Source organism: Lithobates pipiens, unplaced genomic scaffold, assembly GCF_037356315.1.
Source record: "Lithobates pipiens isolate NorthernLeopardFrog02 unplaced genomic scaffold, aLitPip1_a1.2 Scaffold_13, whole genome shotgun sequence".
NCBI lineage: Eukaryota > Metazoa > Chordata > Amphibia > Anura > Ranidae > Lithobates > Lithobates pipiens.
In genome coordinates this window covers 496,872,405-496,897,525 of record NW_027507718.1, presented here as the reverse complement: position 1 = coordinate 496,897,525, position 25,121 = coordinate 496,872,405, and the positions used below count along the sequence as shown (strand labels likewise).

The following is a 25,121-nucleotide window of genomic DNA, read 5'->3' as shown; positions in this document are numbered from 1 at the left end:
TGCAATACCTGTGTTCACAGTACACATAAATGGAATAAATAATAAAGTGGTCTTGCATAGTTCCTCTAATGTTTCAATGTGTGGTCAATCATGCACCTTAATAGCAATATATAATTGACAAATAGTGAATGAATCAATAATAAAACAAGCCGAAATATTCAATGAACAAACAAAATCTCCTAGTGATCGATACAAATGAGTGTATCATCCTTCTTAGTTGAATTTCCAATGATCATTGTGCATCCACCAATCCCCTCAGTGCTCTCAGAACTCTCACCTCATATCTGTGAATAGAAAGCCTTACACAAATTAATGGGGTGGTGATTCTTCCTTGGTGTATTCCTTTAATTATCTCCGCTATATAGGTTCCAATATCCAGGCTCTTGAAGTACCGCTAATGACTCCAAACCACATAGAGAAATGAAATAGATAGCACGCCTCCCATAGGGTAAAATTGTTTAAAATATAGCAATTTATTAAAAGACAATTGGATGCTTACATCAAAACAAGGTAAAATAGCATAAAAGCTGAGACAGGAGTGTTTAACCGCCTCTCATGTCACTTCCGGTCTGCTGTTTACTCCAGCCACGTCCTACGTGTTACGTTACTTGCCTTCATCAGGGAACCGGATTTGTTGTTATTTGATTGCATTTATCTGCTGGGGACAAGCAGTCTATTGACTGCCTGTCCCCAGCAGATAAATACAATAAAATAACAACCAACTAGGGTCCCCTGTTGAAAGCATGTGACGTAACACGTAGGGCATATTTTTACCTTGTTTTGATGTAAGCATCTAATTGTTGTTTAAAATGTGTTATATTTTAAATAATTTCACACTATGGGAGGCATTCTATCTATTTCATTCCCCTATGTAGTTTGGAGTCATTAGCGGTACTTCAATCTTGGACTACCTGGATCTTGGAACCTATATAGAGGAGAGAAGGAAAGGAATACTCCAAGGAAGGAACACCAGCCCATTAATCTGTCCCTAAGGTTTTCTATTCACAGTAATGAGGTGAGAGTTCTGAGAGCACTGAGGTGATTGGTGGAAGCACAGCGATCATTGGAAGTTCAACTATGAAGGACTATACACTCATTTGTATCGATCTCTGGGATATTTTGTTTGTTCAGTGAATATTTCAGCTTGGTTTATTATTGATTCATTCACTATTTATGAATTAGTTACTGCTATTAAGGTGCGTGATTGACCACACATTGAAGCATTAGAGGAATTGCGCAAGACCACCTGATTATTTACTGTATCATCTTAGGCCTCTAAATACTTGTATGCTCTCTTTTTTACATTTTAGCCTATTATCTCTGATTAAACCAGTTTCACTACTGGCTAATCTTACGCTGCTATCTCCTCTGTAGTATCTAAATTCTTGTGGTAAAGCCCCAGTCTTTGCTCTTCATGTCTAGTAAATTTGGGCCTAGCTGTGCAATTAAATATTGTCTTTCTGCTGGCCAGTTGTGCACTGCTGAATTATCTGTGGTCTCTTCCTGTAGTAAAACACTTATCTGTACTCTTTGGGGTTAATTTGCTAAAGCCCAATAGACAGTTCACTTTGCAATGGAAATTGACTTTGCAAGTAAATTTTCCCCAAAGCTTAGTGAATAAAGTGAAGCTCTGTTAACACCCATCATCCAATAATGTACAAGCAAAACTGCTGTGGTTGTTTTTTCTATTTTCTTAGCACGTGATTGGGTATTTTTTTGCAAAGTGAAATTTCACCACATTCACTAAGCACTGGAGAAAATTCCTTTGCAAATGGCAACTTCTCTTGCAAAGTGAACAGCCTATTAGCTTTTTGTAAAGCATACCCTTTATCTTTAGTACAATTCAGCCAATACTATCTCATTTAAAAAAATTCCACTGCTACTGGCCACATTTACACTGTCGTATCATCTATTGTCTCTTAGTTTTTATAGATAGCTTCATATGAATTTTTCAGCCACAGGACAATATTGCAACAACCTCAGCAAACAACTGGCCAATATATATCTGCTGGTCAAGGAAGGTTTATTACTGTTTGTGAAATTGTTGCTTAAAAAAATACTTTTTTCCAAACTGAAATGAATCAGGACTGGGGTACTGCTGCTGTAAATAAGCCAAGTTAATTGCAAAAGATGAAAGAATATATTCCATAGCCAAATATGCATTGCCAGTGTATATTTTCACTGAGACTGTCCATGAGAATCGTGCCGTTGTATAAAACCAAATATAGCTTTAAGGCACCCCTCAAGCAAGTTATTTAACCACTTCAGCCCTGGAAGATTTTACCCCCTTCCTGACCAGAGCACGGTTTGCAATTCGCCACTGCATCGCTTTAACTGACAATTGCACTGTCATGCGACGTGGCACCCAAACAAAGTTGATGTCCTTTTTTTCCCCACAAATAGAGCTTTCTTTTGGTGTTATTTGATAACCTCTGTGGTTTTTATTTTTTGCGCTATAAACAAAAAAAGAGCAAACATTTTGAAAAAAAACATAATTTTTCTTTTACTTTTTGGCTATAATAAATATCCCCCAAAAAATATATTTAAAAAATATTTTTTTCCTCAGTTTAGGCCAATACGCATTCTTCTACATATTTTTGGTAAAATTTTTTTCACAATAAGCGTATATTGATTTGTGTAAAGTTATATTGTCTACAAAATAGAGAATAGTTTTATGGCATTTTTATTATTATCATTTTTTATTTACTAGTGATGGCTGCGATCTGTGATTTTTATTGTGACTGCAACATTATGGTGGACACATCGGACACTTCTGACACATTTTTGGGACCATTGGCAATTATACAGCAATTAGTGCTATAAAAATGCACTGATTACTGTAAAAATGTCATTGGCAGGGATGGGGATAAACACTAGGGGGCGCTGAAGGGGTTAATTGTGTTCCCTAGTGTGTGTTCTAACTGAAGGGGGAGGGAACTGTGCAGGGGAGATGACAGATCGCTGTTCATACTCTGTATGAACAGACAATCAGTCTCTTCTGCCCTCAGAGAACCGGAAACTGTGTGTTTACACACACAGATCCCGGTTCTCGTGTGTAACCAGCGATCACGGGAGCCCAGCAGTGATCGTGACAGCCGGGCACTCGCATCGGCTCCGGAGACGAGCGGCAGGCTCGCGGGCGTGCCCCTAGGGCCCACAGGGCGAAGCGACGCAACATAACGTTGTTTCCTCCCGCCATGCCATTCTCCCGCAGTACTACTGTGGCGGCTGGTCGGCAAGTGGTTAAAGAAATTCAGTATTTTCAATGTTGCCCTCAAAATCACATAAAAAGACTCTTTCCCTGCTGTACAGTATTTTATTTTATTTTTGTATTGGTACATGTCTCCTATGGAAGTGCAGAGCTTACCATGCCTTTTGCCTATTGACTCTAAAAATGGCCAAAATTGAACAAGATTCACCCCTTATAGACATCAATAGGATTCGCCTCTAAGTTCGGGTTGACGAAATGTCAAGATCCAAGGTACCTTCTGCAAACTGAACCTAGGCAGATTTGCCGATCACTAATACTCCATTGTGTAGGACACACACTGTACATATAACAAAGATACAATCAGTCTGCTGTATGCAGGTTTTCATGTTTGAGTGACTGATATTTCTCATTTACTTACCCCTGAAACAATGAGCTCTCCTCCTAAATTCTGCACCTCTGCTTTCACTTTGCTGCAGATATTGAGCTGGTGGCAATAGAGGGCAATGCGCTGCAGGTAGGCGAGGAGATCTTGTTTGCATGCTGAATCAGGGCACTGCGGGGAGAAAAAAGGAACAGCAACATCAGAAGACTTGATTAAATGCTAAGATTCTTGTGTTAACCGCATATCATTAAGCAATGCAATCAGATAAAATAATATGCAAACGGCATATTTAATATCGCTTTGCAAAACCACAAAGCAATTTCTTTAAGACAACAGATAAGAGTCTGTTAGGAATACTGGTGCTGCTTGTTAAGTTTTCACAAATTAGTGGTAACTTTTCAAATCCATCATTCATATTGTCAGCTCTATGTGTGCTTTAATTTCCGAAAGATAACCTTTTTTTTTTTTTTTTTTTACTTCTTTATTTTATTTTTTTAATTTTCAAGCACAAATATAACAAGAAAAAGGATATATATATATAACCATCACCTCAATCATATCTACCATAGAAGAAATAAACACAAAGAGCTGAACACACCCAAAAGAAAGATAACTTTAACTGATCACTAAATTTGAATTACAAGAGAATTTAATAGTTTTTATGTGTATATGTTTATGTATATAATATGTATAAGCTATAGAAGCTCACCGGAAATCTCTCTACTTAAAATGGCACAGTGAGGGGGAGAGCCTCACCTAAAGCTCATAGATCCAACAATCCATAGGACAATATTGTTTGTGCTTGCTTTGTGTCTAAAAGCAGAAGAAGCCGCTGTTGGATGGGACAACTGTCTTTAAAGATTAGCTTGGCGTCCCTCAGAGAGATTTACAAGCTGCCAGCAGTGGGGCTGGAGGTGTGCCGGTGGTACCCAACCACACCTAAACCCTGGAGTTTCATAACTCAGGGGTTAAATTCCTTATGTGAATAAGATCTGAGGAAGCCCCTTAAAAGTTGATGACTAGACCAAGTACTACATTTATTTATTATTATTTATTTATTACAAGAAGTGCTATGCTGCGTACACACAATCGGAATTTCCTACAACAAATGTTCGATGGGAGCTTGTTGTCGGAAATTCCACACGTGTGTAGGTTCCACCAGACATTTGCTGTTGGAATTTCTGACAACAAATATTTGAGAGCCGATTCTCAAATTTTTCGACAACAAAGCTTGTTTTCGGAAATTCTGAGCGTGTGTACACAATTCCGAAGCACAAACGTCCTTGCATGCTCGGAATCAAGCAGAAGAGCCGCACTGGCTACTGAACTTCATTTTTCTCAGCTCATCGTACGTGTTGTATGTCACTGCGTTCTTGCCATTTCCGACAACATTTGTGCGACCGTGTGTATGCAAGACAAGTTTGAGTCAACATCCGTCGGAAAAAAAAATCCACGGTTTTGTTGTTGGAATGTCCGATCGTCTGTATGCGGCATTAGGGTGTGGCCCACTGGGGTTGGAGTGTGTTGCAACAATAAAATAAAAAATCATGCCTGTTGCACCTTGCACCTTTGATGCAGTTTCTGGTGTAGAAATGTAGTATTTTTGCATTTTTGTAGCGTAGCAACTGCCCCAACATCAATGAGAGTAAGCAATGCCCTATCATTGGTTTTAGTGGGAGGAATAGTGCCCCTTTGTTGGTATCAGTGGGGGAATAGTGCCCCATCATTGGTGCCAGTGGGAGAAATGGTTCTGCATCTGTGTAGGTAAGGGCAAGCAAGGGGCCACATCCGGCCCCCGGGCCGCAGTTTGGAGACCACTGGTCTAAAGGACAGTAAATTTGCCCTTTCTTTAGAAAGTTTGGAGACCCCTGCGCTAGACTATCAAATACCCATAACACAAAATGTTACCTCTCTAGCATACCCTCCTGGAGAAAACTCAAAAAACATGTGGCAGAGAAAGTACACTCTACGCTGAGATACAATGACAATGGCTGTAATAGTGGGACTGTAGTCAGCCTCATTGTATCTCAGCGTAGAGTGTACTTTCTCTGCCACATGTTTTTTGAGTTTTCTCCAGGAGGGTATGCTAGAGAGGTAACATTTTGCATTAACTTTAGCATTCCAAACATGCCCTGAAGATGCTTCTTGCAGGAGTTTTTTCAGATTCCCGCCAGCGCACTGACCCAGTGTGAAAGCATTCATTGATTGCAATGTAAATAGGTTTTCATCAGCTTTTTAGGTGCTTTTAAAGGATATGTAAAGGTTCGTTTTTTTAAAATAAAAAAACAAAACAAACATGTCATACTTACCTCCTCTGTGCAGTTGGTTTTGCACAGAGAGGGCCCGATCCTCCTCTTCTGGGATCCCTCAGCGGTGCTTCTGGCTGTTCCTCTTCCCTCGCAGCACTCGTGTGGTCATGCTCCCGTGTCCTGCTGCTGTGTCCATTGACATTGACAGCAGTAATCTATCCAATCAGGATCTGGGACACCAGCTGGAGCTATTCAAACTACGGCAGCCAGTCTTAAAGTGGTTAAAAAAAAAAATGAGGGTTTACAACCTCTTTAATATCATTGATTTTGCTATGTAAACAGACTCTGTTTATGTTTTTTTGCAGTTACATTGGTCCTTAGCCTAGGTAGGTCTTTTTATGAATAAAAGCCATTTTCATTTTGGACGAGGTGGAGAGGTGGGACAGTGATGTCACAATTTCCACCTCTTCTGAGCAGAGAATGTCTTGTATTTATTGGAAAAATATAAAGGGTATTCTGTCAATGGTGGCCAGTCGCTGCAAATTTTTTTGGGGGGTGTCGATCAGGTATCACTGTGAAGGCCATCTGACCAGGAGGATTGGTGCTATTACTGTGAAGGCCATCTGACCAGGAGGATTGGTGCTATCACTGTGAAGGCCATCAGACCAGGAGGATTGGTGTTATCACTGTGAAGGCCATCTGACCAGGAGGATTGGTGCTATCACTGTGAAGGCCATCTGACCAGGAGGATTGGTGCTATCACTGTGAAGGCCATCTGACCAGGAGGATTGGTGTTATCACTGTGAAGGCCATCTGACCAGGAGGATTGGTGCTATCACTGTGAAGGCCATCTGACCAGGAGGATTGGTGCTATCACTGTGAAGGCCATCTGGCCAGGAGGATTGATGTTATCACTGTGAAGGCCATCTGACCAGGAGAATGTATGCTATCACTGTGAAGGCCACCTGGCCAGGAGGATTTGTGCTATCACTGTGAAGGCCATCTGACCAGGAGAATGTATGCTATCACTGTGAAGGCCATCTGACCAGGAGGATTGGTGCTATCACTGTGAAGGCCATCTGACCAGGAGGATTGGTGCTATCATTGTGAAGGCCATCTGACCAGGAGGATTTGTGCTATCACTGTGAAGGCAATCTGACCAGGAGGATTTGTGCTATCACTGTGAAGGCCATCTGACCAGGAGGATTGGTGCTATCATTGTGAAGGCCATCTGACCAGGATGATTTGTGCTATCACTGTGAAGGCCATCTGACCAGGAGGATTTGTGCTATCACTGTGAAGGCCATCTGGCCAGGAGGATTTGTGCTATCACTGTGAAGGCCATCTGGCCAGGAGGATTTGTGCTATCACTGTGAAGGCCATCTGACCAGGAGGATTTGTGCTATCACTGTGAAGGCCATCTGACCAGGAGGATTTGTGCTATCACTGTGAAGGCCATCTGACCAGGAGGATTTGTGCTATCACTGTGAAAGCCATCTGACCAGGAGGATTTGTGCTATCACTGTGAAGGCCATCTGACCAGGAGGATTTGTGCTATCACTGTGAAAGCCATCTGACCAGGAGGATTTGTGCTATCACTGTGAAGGCCATCTGACCAGGAGGATTTGTGCTATCACTGTGAAAGCCATCTGACCAGGAGGATTTGTGCTATCACTGTGAAGGCCATCTGACCAGGAGGATTGGTGCTATCAATGTGAAGGCCATCTGACCAGGAGGATTGGTGCTATCACTGTTAATAGCCCCAACTGATATAGTAATTTGCAGCTTCCATAGTGATCGCTCAGATGTGAAATATGCATGTTTACATTTGACCAAACTGGACCGATTTATGTATGCAATAAAAATCATACCTAAACTGTAGCTTTATATAAATCAACCCCATTATCTATAATATATAATGAATAATAAAATAGTGGTGGTGCTCCTTTAATGCTGAGCATTAGTAAATGTCTAAAATCTGAAAATATAATTTGTTATCTAGGTAATAGAGGATGCAGTTTAATGGAAGTGCTCCGCTTGGATTATTTACTACTAGGGAAGCGATAAGCAAATCATTGCAGATCATTGCAAAGTAGACCAACCATATTTCATCATGCAAATAAATAATTTTAATGAAGAAGCTGTGAGTTCTCGGGCAACGGTTGGAGGGTAAACTGTCCTGTGAATGCTGCTCCCCTATAGCTATGCTCATTTTACATGAATAATATTTGTGGAGTCTGGTGGATGTGATGATTGATATATTGCCCGAGTGCAGCAGTAATTTATCACTTGTTCATAGCTGAGGCTCCTAAAAAGGTATTCAGAGGAAATGCAAATCAGAGACATGATTTGCTATAAGTAAACATGAAATAGATGTGAGTAATATCCATGACTTTTGATGAGTTAATGTCTTGTAAGAGAAATAAGAATGTTGTCAGGATTATTTACAGGGAATATGCTATGAAATAAAGTGAGCACCAGTATATAAAGACCTTGAAAGGGGGCACTTTCATCATGTTCCTAAGCCACCTTGGACATCCACTGGAGAATGGAGATTGGGCGTTGGTTTATATGCACAGAAGCTAATAGATATTTTACTTTTTGCTACAACACGACATGGTCTACTGTGTTGAAGGCAGCTATCTTAAATGGGTATCTCCTGTCTTAAACAGGTGTCTAACCCCTCCCCCCATAAAGAATTCTGAAGGTTTTATTTTTGTACTCAGCCAAATGTTCCACCCATGTCTCTTGGGGCACCACTTCTGAAAGCGACAAACGGTGGAGCCAGTGCTGCAGCCTGTGCCCCCGCTGACCAGTCCTTCTTCATAAGGTCATTGTGCTGTGCACTATTCCACCATGGACATCCACTGGACATTGGGGGTTATTTACAAAAGGCAAATCCACTTTGCACTGCAAGTGCACTTGGAAGTGCAGTCGCTGTAAATCTAAGGGGTAGATCTGAAATGAGTGGAAGCTCTGCTGATTTTATCATCCAATCATGGGCAAGCTAAAATGCTGTTTTTTTATTTTGCTTGCATGTCCCCCTTGGATCTACAGAGACTTTACTTCCAAGTGTACTTGCAATACAAAGTGGATTTCCTTTAGTAAATAACCCCCATTGTGTGTTAATTTGTATACATGAAAGCATACAGACATTTCACTTCATGCTTTAGGGGTTTAACCACTTGCTGACTGCCCTATAGCAGTTTACTCTGCACATGATCACATATATATCTGTGATTCTGCATTTCTGCCTAGAGGGGGTGCATGTGTGCCGTCGGCAGGCCTCTTCTGCTGTGATTTTTCACATGAGAAGCTGATCTGTGGGTGCCGGGCACTCAATGTCCTCCAGCACTAGCCGATCGTCCATGAACAACACAGAACATGGATCTGCCTATGTAAACAAGGCAGATCACTGTTCTGACAGGGGGGGGGGGGGGGAATGGATTTTGTGTTCCTGCAAAGCAGGGGCTAGAATCCACCTCTTCCCCTAGTAAAAGCAGCACACAGTATGCATAAACACTAGCTAGGCATGCAGTTAACCCTTTGATTGCCCTAGATGTTTAACCCCTTCCCAGCCAGTGGCATTAGTACAATGACATATGTTTAGCCCTAATCATTATATTGGTGTCACTGGTTCCCACAAAGTGTCAAAAGTGTCAGTTAGTGTCTGATTGTTCATCTTTAATATCGCAGTCCCACTATAAGTCGCTAATCACTGCCATTACTAATAGCACAATAAATAAATAAAATTCCATAAATATGTCCAATCAATATATGCTTATTGGGATTTTTTTTAATGTAGTAGAGTACATACAGTGGTGTGAAAAAGTGTTTGCCCCCTTCCTCATTTCCTGTTCCTTTGCATGTTTGTCACACTTAAGTGTTTTCGGAACATCAAACCAATTTAAACAATAGTCAAGGACAACACAAGTAAACACAAAATGCAATTAGTAAATGAAGGTGTTTATTATTAAAGGTGAAAAAAAAATCCAAACCATCATGGCCCTGTGTGAAAAAGTGATTGCCCCCCTTGTTAAAACATACTATAACTGTGGTTGTCCACACCTGAGTTCAATTTCTCTAGCCACACCCAGGCCTGATTATTGCCACACCTGTTCACAATCAAGGCATCACTTAAATAGGAGCTGCTTGACACAGTAAGGTCCACCAGAAGATCCTTAAAAGCTACACATCATGCCGAGACCCAAAGAAATTCAGGAACAATTGAGAAAGAAAGTAATTGAGATCTATCAGTCTGGAAAGGGTTATAAAGCCATTTCCAAAGCTTTGGGAATCCAGCGAACCACAGTGAGAGCCATTATCCACAAATGGCGAAGACATGGAACAGTGGTGAACCTTCCCAGGAGTGGCCGGCCGCCCAAAACTACCCCAAGAGCGCAGCGACGACTCATCCAAGAGGTCACAAAAGACCCCACAACAACGTCCAAGGAACTGCAGGCCTCACTTGCCTCAGTTAAGGTCAGCGTTCATGCCTCCACCATCAGGAAAAGACTGGGCAAAAATGGCCTGCATGGCAGAGTTCCAAGGAGAAAACCACTGCTGAGCAAAAAGAACATCAAAACTCGTCTCAATTTCTCCACAACACATCTTGATGATCCCCAAGACTTTTGGGACAACATTCTGTGGACCGATGAGACAAAAGTGGAACTCTTTGGAAGGTGTGTGTCCAAGTATATCTGGCGTAGAAGGAACACTGCATTTCATAAAAAGAACATTATACCAACAGTAAAATATGGTGGTGGTAGTGTGATGGTCTGGGGCTGTTTTGCTGCTTCAGGACCTGGAAGACTTGCCGTGATAAAAGGAACTATGAATTCTGCTGTCTACCAAGAGATCCTGAAGGAGAATGTCCGACCATCTGTTCGTGTACTCAAGCTGAAACGAACTTGGGTTCTGCAGCAGGACAATGATCCTAAACACACCAGCAAGTCCACCACCGAATGGCTGAAGAAAAACAAAATGAAGACTTTGGAGTGGCCTAGCCAAAGTCCTGACCTGAATCCTATTGAGATGTTGTGGTATGACCTTAAAAAGGCCGTTCATGCTCGAAAACCCTCTAATGTAACTGAATTAGGACAATTCTGCAAAGATGAGTGGGCCAAAATTCCTCCAGGACGCTGTAAAAGCCTCATTGCACGTTATCGCAAACGCTTGGTTGCAGTTGTTGCTGCTAAGGGTGGCCCAACCAGTTATTAGGTTTAGGGGGCAATCACTTTTTCACACAGGGCCATGATGGTTTGGATTTTTTTTCACCTTTAATAATAAACACCTTCATTTACAAATTGCATTTTGTGTTTACTTGTGTTGTCCTTGACTATTGTTTAAATTGGTTTGATGTTCCGAAACACTTAAGTGTGACAAACATGCAAAGGAACAGGAAATGAGGAAGGGGGCAAACACTTTTTCACACCACTGTATTGTCCTAAATTTATGAAGATTTTTTTTTCTATTTTTTATTGGATTGTGTTTTATAGCAGGCCTTTTTTTGTTTATAGCGCAAAAAATTAACAATGCAGAGGTGATCAAATACCACCAAAAGAAAGCTTTATTTCTAGGAAAAAATTACACAAATACAGCGTTGTATAACCGCACAATTAGTTACGGTAATGTAGTGCCATATCGCAAAAAGTGGCCTGGTCATGCATAAATCTTCAAGTGGTTAAAGACAACATGGTCTGCTGTATTCAGAAGAACTGTCCTAAATAGGTATCTAACCCCCTTATGAGAGTAACAGCCAGTGGATTGAGTGCTGCAGTCTGTACCTGGGCTGACCAGTCCCTCTTCATAAAGTCCTCACACTGAGCAGCTTCAGAGGACCCCACCTCTGAACACACCAATAGGAAGTGTCTATGTCACCCAGAGGATCCTGAAGAAGGACCCTCTTTCTCTTTAATTAATAAGATAGAGGTCCCAGTGAACCCTAGGCTAAGAAACCCTAGGCTAAAAGATCCTTTTACATGACCATGGTAAAAGAACCTTTTAACCTTGGGATTATTATTACTCTATTTAAAGTGGTTCTAAAGGCTGAATTTTTTTTTTTTACACTCATGAATTCTATGCATGAAGTTAAAAAACCTTCTGTGTGCAGCAGCCCTCCCAATACTTACCTGAACCCTCTCTCAGTCCAGCGATGTGCAGGAGAGCATCAGCAATCTGGACTCTCCCTCCTCATTGGCTGAGAGAGCAGTGGGAGCCATTGGCCAGTCACAGCCATACCGCCAATGAGGAGACAGAGGGGGCAAGCTGTGGCTCCATGTCTAAATGGATACGCAGAGCAGTGGCTCAGGAGTGCACCTGCTTGGGTGCCCCCATTGCAAGCTGCTTGCTCTGGGGGCACTCAACAGGAAGGAGGGGCCAGGAGCACCAGCGTGGGACCAAAAAAGAGATGGATTGGGGCTGCTTTGTGCAATACCATTGCACAGATCAGGTAAGTATGACATGTTTTTTTGTTTTGTTTTTTGTCTTTACTATCACTTTAAGATCTTCACCAATACACAGTGCCTTGAAAAAGTATTCCTAACCCTTTACATTTTCCACATTTTGTCATATTACAACCAAACATGTAAATGTAGTTTTTTGGGACTTTATGTGATAGATCAAAACAAAGTGGTACATAATTGTGAAGTGGAAGGAAAATGATAAATGGTTTTCAAATGTGTTTACAAATAAATAACTGAAAAGTGTGGTGTGCATTTAAATTCAGTCCCCTTTACTCTGATACCTCTAACTAAAATCTAGTGGAACCAATCTCCTTCAGAAGTCACCCAATTAATAAACAGAGTCCACATGTTTGCAATCAAATCAAAGTATAAGTATAAATCAAATCAACGTATAAATACAGCTGTTCTGTGAAGCCCTCTGAGGTTTGTTGGAGAACCTTAGTAAACAAACAGCATCATAAAAGGCCAAGGAACCAAACAGGTCAGGGCTAAAGTTGTGGAGAAGTTTGATACAGGGTTAGGCTATAAAAAAATATCCCAAGCTTTGAACATCTCACGGAACACTGTTCAATCCATCATCTGAAAATAGAAAGAGTATGGCCCAACTGCAAATCTACCAAGACATGGCCGTCCACCTAAACTGAAAGACAGAGCAAGGAGAGCATTCATCCGAGAAGCCACCAAGAGGCCCATGGTAAAGCTGAAGTAGCTGCAGAAATCCACAGCTCAGGTGGGAGAATCTGTCCACAGGACAACTATTAGTTGTGTACTCCACAATTCTGCCCTTTATGGAAGAGTGATAAGAAGAAAGCCATTGTTGGAAAAAAGACATAAGAAATCCTGTTTGCAGTTTGCGAGAATCCATGAGGGAGACACAGCAAACATGTGTATCTCCACCATGAAACATGGTGGTGGCAGCATCATATTGAGACAGGGAGACTGGTCAGAGTTGATGGGAAAATGGATGGAGCCAAATACAGGGCAATCTTAGAAGAAAACCTGCTAGAGTCTGCAAAAGACTTAAGACTGGGGTGAAGATTCACCTTCCAGCAGGACAATGACCCTAAACATACAGCCAGAGCTACAATGGAATGGTTTAGATTAAAGCATATCCATGTGTTAGAATGGCCCAGTCAAAGTCCAGACCTAAATCCTATTGAGAATCTGGGGCAAGACTTGAAATGTGCTATTCACAAACGATTTCCATCCAATCTGACAGAGCTTGAGCTATTTTGCAAAGAATGGGCAAAAATGTCCCTCTTTAGATGTGCAAAGCTGGTAGAGACATCTCCAAAAAAGACTTGCAGCTGTAATTGCAGTGAAAGGGGTTCTACAAAGTATTGACTCAGGGGGGCTGAATACAAGTGCACGCCACACTTTTCACATTTTTATTTGTAAAAAATGTTGAAAACCATTTATCATTTTCCTTGCACTTCACAATTATGTGTTCCTTTGTGTTGGTCTATCACATACAATTCCAATAAAATACAATTAGGTTTTTGGTTGTAACAGGACAAAATGTGGAAAATTTCAAGGGGTATGAATACTTTTTCAAGGCACTGTATACATTACACCAACATCTAATTTTTCCTTTGTAAACATTACAGAACAGAAATTTGCAGCACTGGTATCACCAAAAGGAAGCTTTGGCTTGTAAAGTAAGGTGTTTGGTGGAATCCTCCTGATTTATACTTAGGGTGTCTTTTTTTTAAATAATTATTGAACGAGGAGGGGTTCGGGGCAAACAAATGGCTGAATTTATGCTTTAAAAATATAAAATGTCAGTTTGAAAATGTGTAAAACGTAAAAAAATTATAAAATTGATTCCACACCTTAATGGTTTGCTTCTAACATTGCACATTCTAGAAAATGCTTATTGAAGGGAATGGTGATAGTGAAAAACTGAGATAAAGGATTGATTTATTTTCCAGAACCCCCCACCTTGTTTACCATTGAAAAAAAAAAAAAATCGAACAAGTCTAGGGATTAGAAAATAATTTCTGTCTGTGGTAAAATTCATAGGGTTTACTATAATGTACAAGACTATATGCATTTGTTATATGGCATCCGGCTTTGCAAATCCTATCATTGCCGGTAATGTGGAGATCAGTATTCAATCCCCAAATGTTGTATTACAAGCATAGATGAGCATTGCTTATACAATATATTATTTCCTGAAGGAAAGCAATATGTGTGTCCTTGTTTGGCAGAAAATGAGCTCTTTCTTCATGCAGAATCCATTTGTATTACTCATTTATAAAATATTACGCTTATTTTCGAGGTTGCTGTGCGGTGACCATGTCCAGATTTATAAAAATTAAAAAAAAAATTGTATTATTTATGAATAAAGGAGTCCTCTGAAGATATGATATTCAGCATGGGCATTTCAAATTGCATTTTGGATAAAATATGTAGATATTAAAAAATGAAAAAAAAAATCGTCATAAATTCACAGATGTCTCAGCTTAGAACATCTAGATTCAAACCAAAAAGAAAAAGGACAGTACATTTAGAACCTGGGTTATTCCTATTTGTTGGGACCATTCCCCTCTAAAGCCTCTTACACACAGTACGATTATTGGCCAACCGAGCGACTTGCATACTAACGGTACACAATTGTCGGTTGACAACACAAACGTAGTGACGTACTAAGAGGAATTTCAGCTCTTGAGTTCCACCCTTTGGGCAACTTCTGCTAATTTTGTGCTTGGTGAGTATTGATTCCGAGCATGCGTGTTTGTACTTTCGACTTTTGTGTGATGGATTTGTGTACTGACCATATGAACTCAAATACATAATACATTATCACACTTCACAAATAAGAAATGCGCAAACTAATCATAAATTCTCAAAATTCATATAGTGAGAAATAACCGATATACTAAACATAATCATCTTAAAATATACACATGTATAGTGAATAACACAGTGAAGATCCAGCTAATGTATTCAATAACCATTGCATTCCAAAATACTGATGTAAAAATTTCCCAAGTGCCTTGTGCCTCCAACAGCAATGCAAACTGTTTGCTCGCCTTACAGCTATGACCCCTGCATCACCACCAGTAAGTACTCAATCCTCTATGTCTCCATATACAGGCATACTCAGCCTCAGAGGTAGAAGATATACATGGGTGGCCCTGTCAGCTGCCTTGGATAAAAAAAATTTATAGAAAAATCGATGGTCAGAAAATTGTCGTCCAAACGGCAGCTGCATTCAATCACGTGCAACCGCTGTTCAAGTGCTTGGACATTTGGTAGGGCCAGCAGTCAAAATGCAATGGCCTCAGTGGCAGATTTCTCTAGAGGCTGAACGAAAAAATATCTATGTGTGTTTTAATATGATTCGTGGTAGAGTAAGCACATGCTTATTTCAGAGCAAGCTTCAGGAAGTACACTCCCAGTGACCATGTGAAATGTTCCCTGGTTTCTTTCTGCAATATGAAGTGCTATCTAGACTACTGGATTGAATATCAAAGAGTTGAAAAAATTGGGACAATTAATTGAGGGCTGTACCAAAAAAATACAAAGGTGGGCATAAAGTTTTGTATTAACTTACATAAGTCATTCAAATTTCACATGTTGGTAGAGTAGCTCTTCCTCTACAGTAACTCTTCTGCATCTTCTTTTTCATTGCAGGTAAAAAATAGATTCCAAACAGAAGCAATGTGCCATTCTTGATGAAGGAGGGGTGCAGGCTGTTTGACATCCATAGAAGGCTACAGAAAGTTTGAGGCTGTTTGACACCATTGACAAGAGCCATGTACACAAATGGATGAAGAAATGTAAAGAAGGGGAAAACCAGTACAGAAGACAAACCATATTATGGGAGACTACCAACTGAGTCCCCTGCCTGTACCCATCCTTTATCAATAACTCAAGAGCATGTTGCTTCTACTTGTAATCCATTATTTACCTGCCATGGAAAAGAAGATGTGCTATACGTCAATCCAGAGTAGGGACAACCTAAATCAGAAAGATGTTAAATATTTAGACCAACATTCCAGAAGGGTCTTTCCCTTCTCTCCTAGGCTTCCACCTGATGAGATGCCCTTGTGAGAGTCTCTTACTGAAGCCTGGCCCAGCCCAATGGTCTTTGTCTAAGTTTAGGGAATTTCAGCTGCTCTCCTGAAGAGTAGATCCAGGGGGAGCAGAGCAGAAAGATGGCTGCTGAAGAATGTTCTAAAGAGCTTGCGAGAAGCTTCTGCCATTGGACATTCTCACTGCTCTTCACCCATGAGTGCTTGTATACAGTCAAGGGCTTTTTTTATGCTACTGTGACCTGACTTGTCAGAGGGTAGTTATGTTTGTTCACCATGGTGACCACAACTAACGCTTGGTTCAAACAAATGGAAGTCAAGGGAAAAAATCTGAGGTTTGGGAGCTCATGATGGACGTTACAAGGAGGTAGAAAAACACAGTAAGAATCAATTTCCCGAAAAATAGATTTCCGGGCCATTAAGTTGATTTCGGAGGATAAAGATATTGTTTAGTGTTAGTTTAAATTCCAGCCTACCGTAGCATCTAGGAAGTCATCCTGAACTACCCAAAGAGGACAGGTACTACACATTGTTTTCTCTCCACCCTCAGCCTACTGACTGTACTGTGAAGAAGCAGCAGCAGATTGAGGAGTTCATCCCTCTGCTCATTCTGTTCTTCCTATGTACATATTTTCACGAAGCATACTTGGCTCCTATTGATTTTGCACCCTAAATTAGGCTGCTGTATAGGAGACTACAAGAGGCTGTGTCCAAGTCACATTCAGATGCTTAAACTGGTTACAGTTAAAAATATTTGTAAAGTTTTATGGATACAAACAAATGGTCACTGCCCCTACCTATAACTGGTCTATTGCAGTAAGGAGCACTGGAAGGTCTACATATGTCAAACAAATACAAGGATATTTCTAAGCTTTGTACACCTTACCAACCAGCCAGAGACCAACCAAAACAACTTGTCTAACAATATGCGTTAAGAACAGGGGTTTCGTTTTCACATATTTGCAAATACAGGCATAAGCTACAGGCCTCACCAAGGCACCCTGTATTCTGTAGTCCCTGACCCTGACCTTGGGTATCCACAATGGAATTACATGCATTTTAATGGACAGGTGAGGACAGGTGGCCTGGAAGGAGGCCACCTGTTCATTGAAATTCATGTACACCTGTCCATTGAAATGCATGTACACCTGTCCATTGAAATGCATTTGCTTATTTACAAATGTGTGCAGACTAAACCCCTGTTCTTAATGCATATTGTTAGACAGCTCATTTCAGTTGGTCTCTGGCTGGTTGGTAAGTCTGAGCTTGGAAATCTCCTTGTATTTGTTTGACAAAGTTTTATGAATACAAACAAATGGCCACTGCCCCTACCATAACTGGTCTATTGCAGCAAGGAGCACTGGAAGGTCTACATATGCCAAACAAATACAAGGATATTTCTAAGCTCAAACTTACCAACTAGCCAGAGACCAACCGAAATGACTTGTCTAACAATATGCGTTAAGAACGGGGTTTCGTTTGCACATATTTGCAAATGCATGCGTAAACTAAAGGCCCCGCCAAGGCACCCTGTATTCTGTAGTCCCTGACCCTGACCTTGGGTCTCCACAATGGAATCACATGCATTTCAATGGACATGTGAGGACAGGTGGCCTGGAAGGAGGCCACCTGTTCATTGAAATGCATGTGCACCTGTCCATTGAAATGTATTTTCTTATTTACAAATGTGTGCAGACTAAACCCCTGTTCTTAATGCATATTGTTAGACAGCTCATTTCAGTTGGACTCTGGTTGGTTGGTAAGTTTGAGCTTGGAAATCTCCTTGTATTTGTTTGACAAAGTTTTATGGATACCTAGTTGCATTAAAGCATTTCTAAACCCAAAAGTCTAATATTCTGCAGCTTACCATTTTTAAATTTGCTAGCTGCATTTGTTTTTTTCGTTTTCAGGCTTTTTTTGTTTGAATCTGTGAATAAGACATATCCTGCCTCTGCATGGATATACTCACTCCAATATTTCTATGAAAGTATGGTTGTCTCGCTAGGTTGAACTTTAAAAATGTCTACCTTTGTACACCTTCAATCAAGGACACTTACCTGTCAAGGGATTTAGTGCTTTCCTCACCCCGAGTCGATTCTTCAATCCACTTTGGGTGCAGGCACCGGCATCTTAACTAAGAGCAACCAGCAATGGCAGTGAAGCCTTGTGGCTTCAAAGCCGGTTTCTCTCTGCACACGTGTGAGCCCCGTTGCACTTTGTGAATGGTCCTGCAGACTTGGGACCTGTGATGGGATTTGTCCCAGAAGGTTTCAGAGGAAGGAGGGGGCCAAACTTCTGCTTGGATCTCTGTGACAATCTGACCGGAAGTGGGAGCGGGTACCTGTCAAAACCAGGTACCCGCTCCCCCCCCCCCACCAAAAAAAAGGGCTAAATGTTAAAGAGGAGGATGGAGGTTAGAAACAAGGGAAACTTCCCCTTTTTTGGTGAAGTTCCACTTTAACGGTATTTGTATTTTACACGAGAAGAATAAGATTGCTTTTGCTTTCAGGTCATCTCATGGGAAGTGATAAGGACACTGCATTTCTGACAGGGTCATCAGGTATTTTCTGTATGTGCTGAAATTTTTCTTAGCCTGATAAAAAAAAAAATGAATGCAGCCTTGTCTGCAATATATTACTATTATTATTATTCTACCACATGATTTATATAGTGCCAACAGTTTGCATGCCACGTTTTGAAATTAAAGTAGATAGTACAGTAACAATGAGGATGCTCATTAGCGCTTACAAGCTAAAATGAAGAATAATTAATAATTATTAAATATATATATATATATATATATATATATATATATATATATATATATATATATATATATATATACACACACAAACCATTGCATAGGTTAATGTTTTTGAAGAGAATCAGTCATGATCGAGCTTATGCTAGGCTCTGAATATTCAGTGCTCAATTATCATAATTGTGCAGGCTTCGCCATGAATTATTTTAATTGTCCCCTTATTTAGCTTTATTTACTCTGTCTGTGTCTGACCCTTGGCTCTGATAGTCAGCGGTTAGTGGTCTCCTGAGGTTTGTCCATTGCAGTGCTGCCAAAAGCCTGACCCGATGCTGACAACACGTAGTTATTAGCATGAGGTCGGGCACTTGACAGTAAGGCAGCTATCAGACCTGAGTTGACCTTTCACCCCAACTCTCAGAGAATGAGTCAGGCTCAGACAAAGTCAGCAAGCTAAATTGGGGAGAGGGGGGTCACATTAAAATATTTTAGCCCACACAATTACTACATAATACTTGATTAGATTACATAGACAGAATAATTAGATACTTGTATAAACCCAACAGTGACTTGTTTTGTTTGAATATGACCTGTTTTAGTCTATAGCCATCCATGATTTCCTAAATAATCAAAAACTTTATTTCTTGAAACCATAGTGATAGAGGTCACTTCATAGACAGGATTTTCCAAACTTCCAATCTCCAGGCTCATGTATTTGCAAATCAGTTTAAAACTGACCTTGCACTAAAAGGAAAGGTTTGCCTATTACATAGTGTCTCCTCCCCATCTCAAACCACTGCTTTACAGCTAGAAAAACCCAAATCCTCAGAACGATATTGCACATTTGGTTGCCCTGTGCCCCTATCATAAATGTATGGAATACAATACTTGTCATCTGTACCTAAATTACTGGAACCGTTGTTCCTAATGCTGCTTTCCATGTTACTGGGCTCTGTCAAAAATGATAGAAAATACATTTTTCAAAAAATGTGTTAACCACAGTTGGCACTAGGTTCAAGGGCACTCACAGCAGGTACCTACCTACTGAGTACCGAATGGAGTAACAAATTGAACTCCATTTGGCTCAGGAAAATAATACACAAGATACCTACACCCAAACTTGGGCTGCTTTGACTGTTCTCTAAAACTTTTGTGAACTTCAAACCTATCCCTTGGACTGGAGAACTCTTTATTTCCTTATTTTAATTTGGAACTAGTCGGGAAGAAACCACCGTTTGACCCCCATATCCTCCCCAGGCCTTACTTCACCCCTCAGCCTCTCGCCACCTACCCATTCCCTTTCCATGCTCACAGCTTTTCTATACTTACCATCACCTTTTCACATTCTTCTGCCCCTACCTTCACGAATCCACCTTTTCTGCCTCACTCACAGTCCCCTCTATTCAGCATTTCTTCTGTACTTCCTATATGGCTTACCCACCTGGGTCCGGAGACATCCAGCCCAAATTTCCACCAGCTCTATGCCTACACTTCTCTATTCTTACTCCTTGAAAAGGTGTTCTGAATATTCTTCATTTTACTAAGACAAAGGTGCTGATTTACTAAAGGCAAATAGACGATTTTAATTTGAAGGGAAGTTGCACTTTGCAATTTGCCCCAAAGCTTAATGAATGAGTTGAAGCTCTGCTGACTTTCATCGCCCAATCATGTGAAAACAAAAATGCTGTTTTTTTATTTTCCTTGCACCTGATTGGGTATTCTTTGAAGAACTTCATCACATTCACCAAGCTCTTAGGCAAATTCCCTTGCAAAGTGTAACTTACCTTGTAATGTACCCTCAGTAAATCAATCCCAAACTCTCAGGCAAATAGCTACACAGCAAGTCAATGCACTGTAGTTGCCATAATCTAGTGCTTGTTGGTAGACCCCTCCTCACTTTGATGGCCTGTATTCCCTCTTTTTTCTGCTTAAAACCCAATAAAATCAGAAAACAATTGTATTATAAATTGTTTAATAAAAAAAACACTTTTTTTCTGCTTTAGGCCAGGTTCACACTGGTACAACCACTCGACTTTGGGATCACATGTCGTATGATGTGTACAAATCAATGGTTCCCTATAAGAGCCATCTTACTGGTCCAACACAAGTCGTCCGACTTTGAAAAAGGTTCCTGCACTACTTTGGTCCGGTTTTGGTCCATTTTCAGCCCATTCAATATCATTGAAGTCAGATCAAAGTCGGATCATTGTCCTAACCATCCGACTTGTGACATCCTACATGGTGGTTACAGCAGCAGAAAAGGAATTTGTCACACTGGGATTCTTTTGATTGGTCAAAGGTCAAGTCAGACTATCTCAAAGTTCCAGCAAAATTGTATCTCGTTCATTCAAGTCGGATGGAAGTAGGACAAATGTAGGGCAAAATTGGATCGACAGTCGTACAACAGTGTCGTACTAGTGTGAACCTGGTCTAAAGTCCAATAAAATCTAAGAATTATTGTAAATTTTACTATTTTTTTAAATATAAATTTAATTATAAAATATAATATAACTATAATAAGAGTTTATATTTTATCTGGAAATGTTAGGGATCCCAAATCTTGTTAGAACATGCGTGAGCATCTTCTTTTGAGATTTGGATTTGCGACACTACATGATCTTGCTTGAAGGTTTGTGACGTCACCCTCTCCAGCCCTGAAGCCTGGGAAGGGTCTTTATTTATTTTTCCCACTTTTTTTTTTTTTATACAGCTTAGATACAAGGATTTTGAGATGTAGCGAGTGTGTGTCTTGCCTTTCATTGCAATATTTTTTTTTTCTACAATTGCTTTGGATCTGCTTGAATTAACTATGAAAAGACTCGCAACTGAACAATTGAAGGATGTCATAGAAATGCTTTAACCTCCCTGGCGGTATGATTCAGTCTGGAATTAGGTGCTGAAAGCGGTACAATTATTTTGCACGGAAATCTGGCTTTTATTTTGTAGTCCTGTAATTCTTAGGAATAACGCTATTAAATATGTTCAAACCAGAGTCTAGCAGACATCCCGGGTATGATAAAGTTTATAATATAATAAAGAATAATAAAAAGTATTCAATAATGTAATCAAATCCAAAAACACAGAAAATTTGACACTTTTTGGTTGCTATGGACAATCTCCAAATTCCAGGCAGTAAAAAACTGTATTTATAATATAAAAGTGCATGCAGGGCACTGCACAGACCACTAGGGACAAAGGGGGTGTGTATTTTTTAATACAGCACTGTAATCTGTAAGATTACAGTGCTGTGTGTGTTTTGTGTGTTTTTACTTTTTTGAATTTGCCGCCGTTCTCCGTTCCCGTGCGCCGTAACGCCGCAGGGAACGGAGCTCGGCGGCATTCGGGCATTGTGAATCGAGCGGAGGACAGCTCGATCACACAGCGTGGTGGACATCGCTGGATCCAGGCGACAAGGTAAGTAACTCTCCCTGTGTCCTCCCTGCATCGAGCGCAGCCATCCCGAGTCTGGCTCGGGGTTATCGCTCCTATCAGTATATTCCTACCCCGAGCCAGACTCGGGATTACCGCTAGGGGGGTTAATACACAACATGGAAACATTGATCCTCAGTATATTGCTCATACAGCACCTCCGATAGGAGTTTGTTGGCCCATACACTAAATATAATTCAAGATGCAAATCAAACTGACGTATAGCTGATGTATTCATACATTTCTCCAATTTCCTATTATATAAAACAGTAATTCTCTGTGGCTTTAGACTAACACAATGGGGGTTATTTACGAAAGGAAAATCCACTTTGCACTGCAAGTGCAATTGGAAGTAAATTCGCTGTAGATCCAAGGGGGACATGCAAGGAAAATAAAAAACAGCATTTTAGCTTGTACATGATTGGATGATAAAATCAGCAGAGCTTCCCCTCTTTTCAGATCTACCCCTCAGATTTAAATCGACTGCACTTCCAAGTGCACTGAAAGTGCAAAGTGGATTTGCCTTTCGTAAATAACCCCCAATGCTTTGTGATGAACCTGAATCCATAATATTTGTGTATGTGTACATACATCTACTTTATTTTCAGTTTTTTGTAGAACTGCTTAACCAAATAAGAAAAAAAAAAAAAAAAAACACTATACTCATCCTACAAAGTAAGCTGGGATGGTCCATTGCAAAAATACAGGACAGAAGTGGGTATTATACATATTACATTTAATTATAAACCTGGAAGTTGATTGGTTTCTATGCAGAGATGCATAGGATTTTGCACTCTCCACTTTCAGTAAATCAACCCCAGAGTGCTTTTTGTTGCACTTTATTTCATGGACACTTTTTTGAGGACAGCAATATGTTGGGACAAAATTGACGCTTCATCAAATTTTGGACGGGTTCAGGTTTAATGAAAAGTGTATATGTTATGATTTAACACTAGCTGGGTAGGATTGTCATTGTTGATTGTGTTTAATGTTTCATAAAAAAAAAATGTATTCCTAGTTCTACTAATTTCTTTGATTACACATTCACTTTGGTGTGCACTTAGAGCTAGGCACATATGGAGCAGCTTGTCTGGGGGAATTTGTTATTATTAAAGTGGGAGTAAACTCCCATGAATGACTTTTACCTATGGGTAAGCCTATAGTAAGGGCACTGTAAATATGGGCACTGTACTATGGGCACTGTAAATATCTCCTAAATGTGCACTGTTTAGGAGATATTTACTTTTGATGCAGCCAGTTACGTCACCGGCGCATGCGCTCTGAAAGAAAATGCCGTGACGTTCCTTCAGAGTCCTGTACTGCGAATGGTAGCTCCCATGCTGGAGTGACGTCATCAATGCTCCGGCCACTCACACAGCCGGAGTCCGCAAACCCAGAAGGAAGATCGGATGAAGATGGAAGCCCCTTTATCGGTGACAGCTCATTGATGGATATTAGCACATTATGGCATTGCCTTACAGGATTTTTTTTTAAAACAACAGTTTACTGCCGCTTTGATAAGCCTATGGTGTCGGTAACATTGAATTTTTTTGGCCTCTTATTTATTCATATAGTTAGCACAATATCCCATTTGGGAAAGGTCATTTCTCATAACTCCCCCCCAAAGAGCACTACATCAGTACCTGTACAGATCTGCAGTCATGATCATGCAGGAATGTCCACATACATTGTCTGAAATGACAAGGTGAGCTCAAAACTCACAATCCGGTGAGGAAATTTGGTTCTAGTGGAAAGTTTTTGGCATTCCTGTAGGCCAAAAATTTAGACAAGTTGAAGAAGGCTTTTGGATTCTAACCAATACAACCAAACAGCATGAGCAGCCCCAGACAGCTATTCCTATGGTTTATCAGAGAATCTTTCTACTTGAAATTTGAATGAACTTCTACAAAACCTACAAAACAGAAAGAATCTTGTAGCTGTGTTCCCTTTGGAAAGCGTGACTACTCATACAAAGTAGACAAGGCTTGTAATAATCGTTAAGCGTGTTTTTTCATCTCTTCCTGGCTAAGGATCTTTAACAAACATTCGTATATTGTTATCTTGATGGAGGTGGCATTTCGTAAGCGGTTTCCATGTCATTAAACATTACGAATATGACGACTCCCTCTACTTATGCATGTAATGAACTTCAGGCAAACTTTCGGCATTTATATTTAGCAATTAGAAATGCGTGTAGATAAAAGGAACTATTAGAGGAGAGCTTTTGTGTCTCTGAGCTGATTTCTGCGATTCTTTAGAGAAAATAACATGCTGTCTATCTATCTTACAGCAGAGCAATTGTTTTTACTGCTAAAGGGATGAAGGCATTGTGGGATACATGGCTGCTTACAGTTAATTTTTTCAGCTCTTTTTTTTCCCTACATCTAATTCTCAAAACTCATAGCCCTTGTACACACGGTTGGACATTCCGACAACCAAATCCGTCGGATTTTGTCTGACAGATTTTGTCCGAAACTGTTGCATACACACAATTGGACAAAGTTGTCAGAAAATCCGATTGTACTTAATGTGATGACGTTATTTCGTTAGGACGGGACTGCGTTCAGGCTAGTAGCCAATGGCTTTGG

At 40.4% G+C, this 25,121-nt stretch overlaps 1 protein-coding gene across 2 annotated transcripts in view; it reads right to left on the bottom strand.

Annotated features, from left to right (window-relative positions):
* Positions 1 to 25,121, bottom strand: part of CTNNA2 (catenin alpha 2) — an 877,929-nt gene that overhangs the window by 162,189 nt on the left and 690,619 nt on the right. For both annotated transcript variants that reach the window (XM_077478018.1, XM_077478019.1), the window contains exon 10: positions 3,630 to 3,764. In XM_077478018.1, the coding sequence (XP_077334144.1) occupies positions 3,630 to 3,764 (135 nt within the window). The remainder of the gene's footprint in view (positions 1 to 3,629; positions 3,765 to 25,121) is intronic.